The following is a 12,431-nucleotide window of genomic DNA, read 5'->3' as shown; positions in this document are numbered from 1 at the left end:
TGGTGGCTCCAAAACGGCACAAACGCTCTCTTCACCTACTGCAGCACGGAGAAGAGCTCCAGCGGCACGCCCTGCGGCGGCTGCTGCTGCTTCGTGATCCACCACGGCGACAACTCCTCCCTCGAAGCCTTCCTCCTCTCCAACGGCTTCACCGTCCCCCCCCCCCCCCTTAGCTCGATCCCCTCAAATTTGCCATGGAAATCCTCACCGACCTCCAACCACTGGAACAGCCGGAGCAGTAGCCGGAAAAATCAATTGAATCCATCTCTCCTCCTCCAATTGAACACAAAATCAGATCTGGAAGCTCGAGAATCCACGAAATCACACTCCTATCCTTCCGATTCTGGAAATTGATTTACAGAACGAAGCAATTGCTCGTCAGCAACACATTGCAAGCCATAGGAGTCGGAATCGTGCTTGACACGATCTACATCAACATCGGATTAGACAAATCGGGGATCGAGAAGCGATTAGGTCTCTTCGTGTACACACTCACCTTCCTCCTCTCCTCCACCACCGAAACCCTCCCGATCTTCATCAACGAGCGACCAATCCTCCTCCGAGAAGCCTCCAGCGGCGTCTACCGCCTCTCTTCCTACCAATCCGTCTTTCAGATTTTACTCTTCATTCGTCATTTAGATCAGCGAGATTTTGAATGTTTACGTTTTGAATTTTGAAGATCAGCGAGATTTTGCAGATGAAGATTTGAAGATTTTGGAAGAGAGATTTTAGAGAAATTTTAGAAATTGGTTTGAAATCAGTTTGGATGTTTCACGCTTTTTTAATTAAAGAAATTACAATTTTACCCCCTTGTTGACATAATGTTGTATTTGTTGACATTTTGTTTAGCTTGTGGATTAGTGGCCCATATTGTATCTCATTTCTCAATTTAGCTAAATAATCTCAACCTAACAAGACCCTATATATATATATATATATATAGGATTGTGATCAGTTGAGATTTTTTACCTTAATTGAGAATTGAGATGCATTATCAACCACTCATTTTTATTAGATGAGTGGTCCAGAATTTGCCATCTAAAAAATATTTTTACATTAATTAATTGTGAAAGGATATAATGGTAATTTTGTGTTTTAATGGTAACCTCCAGCGGCGGCATTTGCATTACGCTTTGGATGCTTTGGAGAGGCGGAGGCGGAGTTTCTGAGAGGTGGTTCTGGGCGGCGGCGGCCAGACTGTGAACCTCCAGCGGCGGCTCTGTTGGGAGCGGTGGTTTTATTTGCTAATTGTTGGGAGTGGTAGTTTTATTTGCTAATTTTGGATTTATTTTTGGAATCAGCTGCAGAATTCCTGATTGATCCCCAAAAATTTTCTTTTTCGATGCAGATGAATCGTTCTGGGTTTTGAAGAAAAAGGGCCACTCCAACTCCGGGCTTCGGTTTCGATAAATTACTCGATTTAGTATTTGTGGCCATCGCTGTTTCTTCGCAAATTGATTCCTTCTCTCTCTAAAACCCTACCCACAGTCTGATTTAAGCCTTATTCCTCTTTCTCTGCAATATCCATAGCCGAAAAATTGTTTTTGAAGAAACAGATGAAAGGGGGAAAATATGAAATTAGGATTTACTGTGTCTGAAAATCTCTGTGAATCTGGATTTATTGTTGAATTGTGTGATTGAAGTGATTTGTTTTATGAAATAAGGCCGTAACATAAATAATATAGGTCGTTGATATGAAAATATTCGTTGTTGACATTAATTATTTGTAAAATGTTGTTGTTGACATAATAGTTGACATAAATAACTTTTGCTGTTGACATTAATTATTTGTAAAATGTTGTTGTTGACATAATAGTTGACATAAATAACTTTTGTTGTTGACATCGTAGTTGACATAAATAACGTTTGCTGTTGACATCGTAGTTGACATAATGTCTCTGTAGCTGACATCGCGCGGAAATGACAAAAATACCCCCTTGTTGACATGAACTGCATGTTGTTCATCGCGTGAAAATTGTGAATGAGTGGTTGAGATTGCATCTCAATTCTCAATTAAGCCCAAAAATCTCAAAAAACCTAACAAGATCCTATATATATATATATACTAATAATATAAATGAACTCGGTCACATATACATTACATGTGAATATGGTTACAGAATAATGCGTTAGAAGTGTACAGATGGACTTAAGTTGTAGCATTACTTAACTATAATGAAAAATTTAGTATTTTCACATGGTGGTTAAATTTGCAATCATTAATCCTTTCATTGTGATTGTCTTATTTGCATTAATATGAAGTCAACCCAACTTATGAGACACTTAGGAAGTGTTCGGTTTGCAAGATTGTATCCCGAATTAAATATGTAGTCTGTTTGGTTCATGTGATTCAATCTCATAATTCAATGATAATCGTAAGATAATTAGTCATAGTTAACTTCTTATAACTAAAATAACCTCACAAACTCAATCCTAGATTGTATCTTGGTATTATTTTATCTAGGAAACCGAACACCACCTTAGTATTTTCATATGGTGGTTAAATTTGCAATCATTAATCATTTAATTGTGATTGTATTTATTTGCATTAATATGAAGTCAATCCCAACTCATGAAATTAATCAAATTTATTACGACCAATTCCAAAGGAAAACAATACGAATGTATAAATGCTTATTACTTTTCTTAGTAAAAATACAAACACTAGGGCACTGGTAAACACTACCCTTAATTAATCATCTAACGGCTTTTCCAATTAATAAATCATACTGCGCTGGATAATTAATCTAAAAAATTGAATTACTTTCTGATTCATTAATTCCAATCCCCTCAATGCATGTAAATTCCATTTTTATAGTATTAAAAATCCATTTTTTTTATAAAATAAAATCTAAATCTATATATTAAATCGTATTAATTCAATTACTCTTTCTCAAAAACATGTATCCAAATTAATGTGAGACTCTTAAATTTAAATCATGTAGTAGTAAAATATGGCATATTTTTGCCACAAAAATCTCATAGATATAGCAAAAGAGTATAGCCCCTTATTTCGAGTTAGTTACATTTGGTGGTGATTAAATATCGTAATTTTATTTTTACTAAGTCTTGTTTTTGTACAATTTATTTAGCCTCGTTAGACCACCTTCAACCATACACCAAATCCCATTTTTGGTGTAAAAATATGCTCCAACCATACTCCATACCCATACCTATTTTTGGGTTTTTTAATCAAACAACACTAAATTTGAAGTGAACACCAAAATTGAGTATCTACTGCAAATTTTTTTTAAATATAGCATAATAGTCCTTATTATTATTTTGATAGTTGAATCAGCCGGCGGCCAATTTGTATACTGTCAATTTGTGTACTAGTACAGTAGTACTTGATAGTTGATTCAAACTATCAGCCGCATAATTTAGACACAATTTGTTCATGAAATTTACATATATTTTTCTAATAAAAACAATTAAATAGAAATTAGCAAGCTGACCATATTATAATAAATTATGTTTTTTTTACAAATAATAACTAATAAATTTACTAAATAGGAATGAATATTGCTAAAAAAATCTTGTTATTATTTCAAGAGTATATGACCCGATATGACGCAATAAGAAATAAAAGTGCTCATCTGGAACTTCAAAATGCGCTAGTTGATCATTTGTGGAAACAATGCACAAATTTTGAGTCTTGAATTTTAAGTATTTTTTATGTTTATCGTGATATGTTTTATGAAGATATATTTAAATGAGTTTCAATTTATATTTGAATTTTATTATTGCAAGTTTAGTGTATTTAATTTTAAAAGTAGTGTATTTTTTTTAATATAAAGTGTATTTAATACATAAATATATTAATAAAAAAAATTTGTATAATTATTTAAGTTACATAAACTATTGATAAAATATTATGGGACTAATATGTAATTTAAGTAAATATGTAGGTATAATTGAAAAGGTATATAAAAGAATATAAATATGAAATATTTTTTTGGGTTTGAGTTTGGAGTAAATGATTGGAGTAAAATTACTTTTTGATGTGACCCAAACTCAAAAATGAATTTAAGTTTGGTGTAAATAGTTGGAGATGACCTTATATACTCTTCACGTAGACTACATGTTAAAAACGACTAGTATAAATTACAGTATTAATGAATAACCCAATTATAGTATACGCCGATTTTTCCCATCTCACAAAAATCTACTGTATAATAATCTTATTAAATATTAACTTAACATCACATCATATATACATAAAATGAATATCATCACCTTATAAAATATTACTGTAATTATGGTAAATATTAGTTGAAAAGTTTATAATTAAATAACCCCAATATTTTTACAACTTATTTTAATCCTAGCCGTCAAGTTTATAAATAACGCTTATTCACTGAACCGGCCCCACACAGTCCACGTGTCGAAATTCAATATGCGGCGCGCCAACGTAGACTTTCCCGTTTAATTTTTCCATTATTAACAGATATTTCAGTCGAATATTAAGGAAACAATTAAACCGTTCCCACTTTTGTAAACAGATTTTTGCAAAAAGGTAAAGAATATAATATATTAAATAAATAAGTAAAGTAGTATCCCCACAGTCAATTTTTATATGTCCAGCACCAAAGAATCCATCTCTATTTCACTAATTTCATTTCCTTATTCCCTCAATATATTTAATTCGTCACACATTCTTTCCCCCTCTCAAAAAAATTCTCTCTGTCACGCTTTTTTTATAGTGTTTATTCACTGCTAGCTCGTGTTTGCTAAGCGATGGACGTTGCAAATCTACGGCCTCTCATACACACTGAGCACACGAAAATCGTCACAAAATTCGTAAAACCGCCGCTAGCTTCGCGCCACCGGAAAACGATCCGTATTTCTATGACCGATCCCGATGCCACCGATTCCTCTAGCGACGAAGAGGAGGAGCTTCTGTTCCCGCCTCGCAAAATAAAAAAGTACGTGACGGAGATAAGGATAGAGACGGCTGAGAAGCGGAGCGCCGCTCTCAATTCTAACCCGAAGCCTCTGGCGGCGGGAGGCGAATGCCAGAAGTTCCGGGGAGTGCGGCGGCGGCCGTGGGGGAAATGGGCGGCGGAAATAAGAGACCCTTGCAAGAAGGTGAGGCTGTGGCTGGGAACTTACGACACGGCGGAGGAGGCGGCGATGGTGTACGACAACGCCGCGGTCAAACTCCGGGGACCGGGCGCTTTGACCAACTTTAAAGTTCCGGCGAGTAAGGCCGAGTGTTTCGATAATCGCTCGTCTCCGGCTTCTGTTCTCGGCTTCGTAAGCAGCGACGAGGAGAGCTCGCCCAGCGCTTCAAAAATCGAAGATGTTGAGCCGGATTATTATAGCGACTCGCTGCCGATGACGGCGGAATTGTTGGGTGAATTTTTCAATTTTGATGCAGAAGATCAGACGTTGTTGTTTGATACCGGAGATAATAATCCGGTGGAAGATGTGTTTGGATTCGGGGATTTTAATGATTCGCCTGTTGAAGAGTTGAAATGTGAATTTCCCGGGCTGTTTAAAGATTCGTTTCAAGATGGAGATGTTAAATGCTTGATTCCAGATGAGTTTGCGGCACAAAACATGTTTGAGTTTGGAGATTTTAATGATTCAGAAAATTTCGGCGACTTTGAAGCTTCTGAGCTTACTTTAGTTAGATTTGAACAAGACTTTTGTCAAGAAAATTTCTTAGATATGTTTGCAGATTGAGTAGTGTTGTAAAATGTGAAAATTTTGTTTACCGGAGTTAATCTTTTTTAATTTTAGTTACACTAGAGATATAACTTATAAATTATATTGATATTAATTTTTAATTTTGGTTTTTGAAGTATTGAAAGAGCCAAACTAATAGAATCTATCTGGGTGAGCTCTCTTAGTAATACTTCTGACTAAAGCGGAAGCTGAAATGAAAAGTATAAAAATAGAGTGTGACACAAGCAGAAACAGGAAGTAGAACAAAGTGGATGAGCCATTTTAGTAACTGCTTCCCGAAGTGAAGTGAAAGTTAATTGTAGTTAAAATATAATTAGTAGATGGTGTGATCCACATTATTATTATAATGATAGATCATAGTGGTATAAGTTATAAATAAATTCATGTATATAAGTAATGAGTTGCGGACAAATTTCCACAAATGAAAATACTCATATTTTTATGGGACAAATAAGAATAAAAAAAAGTATATACTATATTTTATGGGAGAGATGGAGTATAAGTATTTAAATATATTGTTGAGACATGAAATAACTCATGTAGGTTTGGATGTTGAGACATGAAATAACTCATGTAGATTGATTATATAAGAATACAATCAATATGGGAATTAAAAAGGTAGTATTTTATTCTAAGGTGTCACAATATATTGATTGTAAATTGATTTTATGTTTTAGGTTATTCTACATTCATTTTTTCTTTATGTCCTTCTAGCTATATCTAAAATCGGTTAACCTTTTCATCAATTATAGAATATACAACCAATTATTATTAAAATAAATATTACTCATTCCAATGAGTATTCACTCCATCCCATAAGAATATGCATTCTTTTTTTTTAGTATGTCACAAGAATATGTACTTTCTAATTTTGAAAATTCTCTTTGTTTTAATGAAATGTAACTCATTTTTCACTAACAATACTCCAATAACTTTTCTATTTAGGGTTAGATTGGTTGCCTATGTTGGAAAATGTAAGAAAACAAATACTATCACTAGTTTATAATACTTTCCTACTTTTCATGATAGAGATAAGTAACCCTTTTCATTGTTTGGTTGCAGTTTAGGAATTCTGCAGCCACATTTTTGTAGATTTTGTTAGAATAACAAAATAATAGAATATGCAACCAAAAAAACCACTATGTCCCTTGAATTAATTTGTAAACCCCATGTTACCCTTAAACCCAATTTAGCAGTAAAATAGGGGCGAAATTTCAGATTCCTAATTTAGCGGTAAAAATAGGTGACATAGCCTTCCAAAAGTGTTCCTGTCCATCCTGAGATTATCAATGCATGCCCTGTCTGTAAGCCTAACCATTCTGTTGATATGGCATACTTGTTTAGGCCTTTTGTTTATCAAACTATAACTGACATTGGCCCCAGCACGTTCCTTCCTTTTGGATTTGCCTCTAATTAAGGAAACCACGATGCGAAGAAGAAGCAAGTTTGTTTTGTAATTACGAACAATTTCCTTTAACACTAACATGTATTTAGCCATTTTCTTCCGGGACGAAGCATCCTATGATTTGGAATGAAGTAATTTGCATAATCAGTGTCAATGTCACAAACCTGCAGTTCAACAATGCAACGGAATAGGTAAAAAAACGCAGAAATGGAGTAATTAGCATATTCATTCATCACTGCCACAAATTAACATCTCAACAATTCCTTCCAAAAGATACACAAAGACACTTCAACAATGCAAAGCAAAACATAAAAAATAGCAAAAATGGAGTAAATAGCATATGCATTCATCGATGTCACAAATCTGTAGTTCAACACAAAAGTTAAAAAATAGTGATTTTCGTAAACACCTACTAATAAAAAAAATAAATCAATCATTTGCTCTAATTTGTTAATGGGTCGAAAGCATATAACAAGAATTTTGTGAATGGAGAACAAAATCATACTCTAATTTTGTGGATGGAGATAACCCACCATAAATCTGAGACATTGTATTCATTCCTCCACCAAAACAAACCTAGTTCGAAAAGTAATTAGGATTGTGAAGAAATCGATACCTTCCGAATCAAGTCCGCATCAGACACGCTTGAAGCCTATCGCGTCGTCCTCGTCAAGGGAGCACAACGAGCAGCGAGTGGTTTCTTCTTTCCCAAATCTGTATTTGCCCCAATTTCTGTTCGCCCTAATTGGGCGTGAGATTTAGGCTCCCTCTCAATTGAAGCAGTTTGAAGCAATTTTGCTGAAGTGGATGAGGGAGAAGTTGGTAAAATCTAATTTAGCATTAATTATTGCAACCATAGATACAACTAATCGCAGGGGTGGAGGGGAGGTAGAGATAGCTCAAAAAATTGGTTAACTATCCCAAAAAGTGAGACGGGTCAGGTTTATCTTCCGGGTCAACAACCCTTTCCCAAATGTGAACCAAACAGAGGAAAATGGGTGAAAACATTCCACTAACCTATAGTTTCAAGGCAACCAATCGAACCCTTATAGTCTCTACATCTTTGATTGTGCATTAAAACTCGTGCCCAATTTAAAGTGTATATTTTTATGGGAAAGAAGGAATATTATTTTTGGCATAAGAACTAAAAAAATACTTTATATTTAGTAGCTTAAATGGAGATATAATAAAATAAGAGAGTAAATAAAAAGAGTAGAAATTTTTTTTTAAATTTAGTCTCTCTAGGGTTAAAGAATGACTTTGCTAAAAATAAAATGTTTAACTTAAAATGGCAAGAGAATTTCTAGATTATTGGAGGAGGCGTATACACTAGAATAGACGAGCACCACCATGATTCCATGAAAGAAATGCACGATAACATAAGAAATCATTGTTTTATCTAACTCTCTCTTAGTTTGTCTGAAATTTACTTTCATATTTAGGCACATTGTCATAAATCATGATTTTGGTTTGACCCATATCGTAAAAACCAACTGCATTTTAACATTTATCAATTTTTCTTATGTTAAAATATTCAGATTTCCTATTATATGTTTCAAAATGACAATGCAATTTAGTTATTAATTTGCTAAGTGCATTGAGTAAAATGATAGGAAAATTCACAAGCGTACTCATTTTTTTGTCACACTAGGTAAAATTTCGCTCTAATTAAACCAGTAAGAAATTAAGAAAAATATTAAAATTCTTTATTTTTACGACTATATAGTTTTTAAAGTTGTGTAGACGAATCATAATTTGATCAAAATTCATGACTTTCTAGCAATGTACACTTCATATATTTTTGGAAAAATCATTAGATTTGTTTTAACAACAATTGATTATAATATATAATTAACAGAAAAAATAATGAATGTGGCAAGTAAATAATTTATAAACAAATAATAGAACTTGAAGTAGCTAATAAAACAAAAAAAATTGTAGAATGAGCTGTCGACACATAAACTCAAAGTACAAGGATCTTTAAACGTGTTTCGCCTAATTTAAAGGTGCTTTGGATTTTGTAAGATATAGGTGGAGTTAATAATTCCGGCGAAATAAAAGTAATTGAGTTTCTTTGATCAGTGCTGGCTTTGAGGCTATAATGGAAAATATCAATTAATTTAGAGTAATATTTAATCCCACAAATAAGTATATAAAGTTTATTATGTATTATTGTTTGTACGATGTCATATTTCTTCAGTTGGCTAGTAAATGTCTCATATATCCACACATCTTATACTAGACCTTAATCCATAAACACAAGAACCACACACATTTTTTAACTGAAAAACCATATACACTTGACAACAATAAAAATCATATTTATTCCATTGACAGTTGACTATTAAATGGCTCAATACTCACACACCTTATGCTAAACATTATCCTAAAAACATGAGAATCATACACCTCTAACTAAAAAACCATATACAGTTGACAACAATAACAACAATAAAAATCACATTTCTCCCATCGGCTACTAGATGTCCCGTATATTCAATTTCACACACCTTGTAAAACAATATTCCCAAAACACAAGAATGGTGCATCCTTTTTTTAACTGAAAAAAACATATGCACTTGACAATAATTACAACAATAAAAAACACAACCTTTAATTATGTCAGCCATTAACTATCTATTTTTTTAAATTTTTCGGATGTCCATTGTTATAGTTTTATTTTACTTTTACTATATTTAATAAATAAATTTAATGTTTATTAATATAATTCACTCATGGAGTATTTAATAAAGTCACTAAGATACGCATTCCACAAAATAAGTTATACTCCGTATTACATACTACTATATTCTTTTGCATATTATAAAATATGCATGGATCCAAATGAGACACTTACCAAGATAAGTATATACTAGTAATAATTTTCTGATATTGGTTGATGACTTGATGTGAATATCTATATTGTTTAATGATGATTTAGGACAGCCATGAAAGATATACTACATAGTATTACTATGCATCTAGCTAGATATGGGAAAACAAAGGAAAATGCACGCGTGTGACCCACTCTCCACTAGGAAATCTTAGTGTAAGTGTGAATGAAATAATTATTTATGGGTTTACTGCAAAAACTTATGTTCATACCATGAAAATATAATTAGACACGTGATTTGCGTCAGGAGTTGTGAATAAAGTGTTTTGATGGGCTGTTTTAGTAGTTCAACCAACCGACAAAGATATGTTGGGTCCATATACTAGGATAAAACAATTTCTACCTATCGTTAGTGGGGTTATGGAACCGGCATTGCATGATAAATACTCCCTCCGTCCTACTTTAAGAGTTTCGGTTTACTACTTTAAAGTGTCTCATTTTAGAAGTCTCGGTTGAAATATTCCATAACTAGTAATAGATCCCACATTCCATTAACCTTTTTCCACTCACATTTTATTATAAAACTAATATATAAAAGTAGGACCCACATTCCACTATCTTTTTTCACCAACTTTCCTTTATATTTCTTAAAACCCGTGCGGAACTCAACCGGGACTCCTAAAGTGGGACGGAGGGAGTACTCGGTTCCAAATTTCAAATCGATAATTGGTGATTTCAGTTCTGGTTCAAACATGCGATTTTATATTGAGACCAATCGATATTTGTATGAAAACAACCCCGTCATTTATGTCTAGACTCTAGACATGAAGACCTACAAAACTGAAACCGGAATAAAAATGCCAGTTTCAGTCCAATTAGAGCATCTCCAACGAGAGAAGATATATAGAAAATGTATATTATGTATTTACCTTCTTAAAAAGTGAAATATAACCTTCCAAAAAGTAACACATTCCAAAAGGAAAAAGTATTAATGAATACAGATTTTAAAATTCAATAGAAACAAAAATTAATATCATTTAAAAATGTCTTTCTATCCTTCTTACTATAAGTGAAGAATTTTCTATTCGGCACAAGATTTTATACGTTTTTATTTTGTTAATTGAGTAAAAAGATAAATTATTCTAAAAATAAAATAATAATATAAAATACATTAAAATAATACATTATCAGATACCTCTTTCTTATTAATAAATTTCATAAAAAAAAATGGACCTATGACTATCTATAAGTCTATCTAGGCTTTAAAAAAGCTTGTCATCAAGTCACACCAATAACCCTATCACAATTACATTTAATTGAATTAGTGACCATCAGAAAACATGGCATTAAATTCCAAAAAATAGGATAATAGAAAGTTGGGCGCTAATAGTGGATGTTTGTCGGTATATTAGAGATATGTGTGTGGACATAATTACTAAAATCTAACATCTAATTACGTAGATCTACAATGCTAAGCCGACATGCATATATATGATGATGATGATTGATGACGCGCAACTAGTTGAAGTATGAAGGCTATGGGATCATGTCATGTGACCTCAATCAATCTTTTGACATTCTTTTCACACGTATGAACTCTCTAAGTCTACATAATATAATTAATGTTACTAATATCATGTGCATCTATATATGAATATGCATGTAGAACGTGTATGTATGCTCAAAAGGCTATCAAGACATGTCTCACATTCTTTTTCTTGACTCATAGGGTAAGATTTGGTCAAAATATGTGTATTGTATAGTTTTTTTGTACGTTGAGTTTGGAGGCTTGAAAAGAAATTAATTAATCCACAATCAGATTAATTATGCGTGTGTGCAGTTTATATTTAAATTTAACTATATTAAAAATTATATAGAAATAATTGACTTGACATCGTCCCATACGTAGATAAACATGATACCATGGGTACGTAATTTATATTTTTATTTCATTTTCATTCGTGATCACCTTTTATTATATGTAATAAAAATATTTATATTTAAAGGTTGATAATATATTTAAGGTGGATAATGTCAAATGAAAATCTAACACTATTTGTTATCTTTTCTAAAAGTGAATTACGATATTTGAATGCATGCCGATAAATGATTATTGTAGAGAATAATCCTTGATAATATAAGATAAATTTGTATTATAGTATACATAATCAGTCATGATTCTTCAGTGTTGACGGCCATATTAATTATCGCCAACAGAAGACGATTTCTTCACGTTTTTTCAAATGAATAAGACATGCACTACGGAAAGCGTTGTTCGCTGGCTAACAAAGTCGTGTTTCTTATGTGGGGTGTTCTCCAAATGAACATGGATTCCAAAAATAAAAAGAATGTTGGGTTCACACTCGGGTTCACTATTACTACTATACGGCTAGTGACGTAACTCGTAAGCTACTTTGGTGAAGCACGACACTGCAAAATGCGTCCGAGCACGCGAACGTGTGTATAAGCACGCTTAAGATTTAGGTACTTTTGCATGTACAG

The 12,431-nt window shown here is 32.9% G+C and overlaps 1 protein-coding gene across 1 annotated transcript; it reads left to right on the top strand.

Annotated features, from left to right (window-relative positions):
• The first annotated feature begins 4,692 nt into the window (after positions 1–4,692).
• On the top strand, positions 4,693–5,744 carry LOC125210602 (ethylene-responsive transcription factor CRF3-like). Its single transcript, XM_048110143.2, has one exon. It carries the CDS (start codon positions 4,738–4,740, stop codon positions 5,686–5,688), a length of 951 nt encoding a protein of 316 aa, XP_047966100.1. The 5' UTR covers positions 4,693–4,737; the 3' UTR covers positions 5,689–5,744.
• The last annotated feature ends 6,687 nt before the right edge of the window (positions 5,745–12,431 follow it).

The sequence above is a fragment of the Salvia hispanica genome, chromosome 3, assembly GCF_029641045.1.
Source record: "Salvia hispanica isolate PSC_SH4W2 chromosome 3, Shi_PSC_v1, whole genome shotgun sequence".
Taxonomy (NCBI): domain Eukaryota; kingdom Viridiplantae; phylum Streptophyta; class Magnoliopsida; order Lamiales; family Lamiaceae; genus Salvia; species Salvia hispanica.
This window is presented reverse-complemented; position numbering and strand designations above follow the sequence as displayed.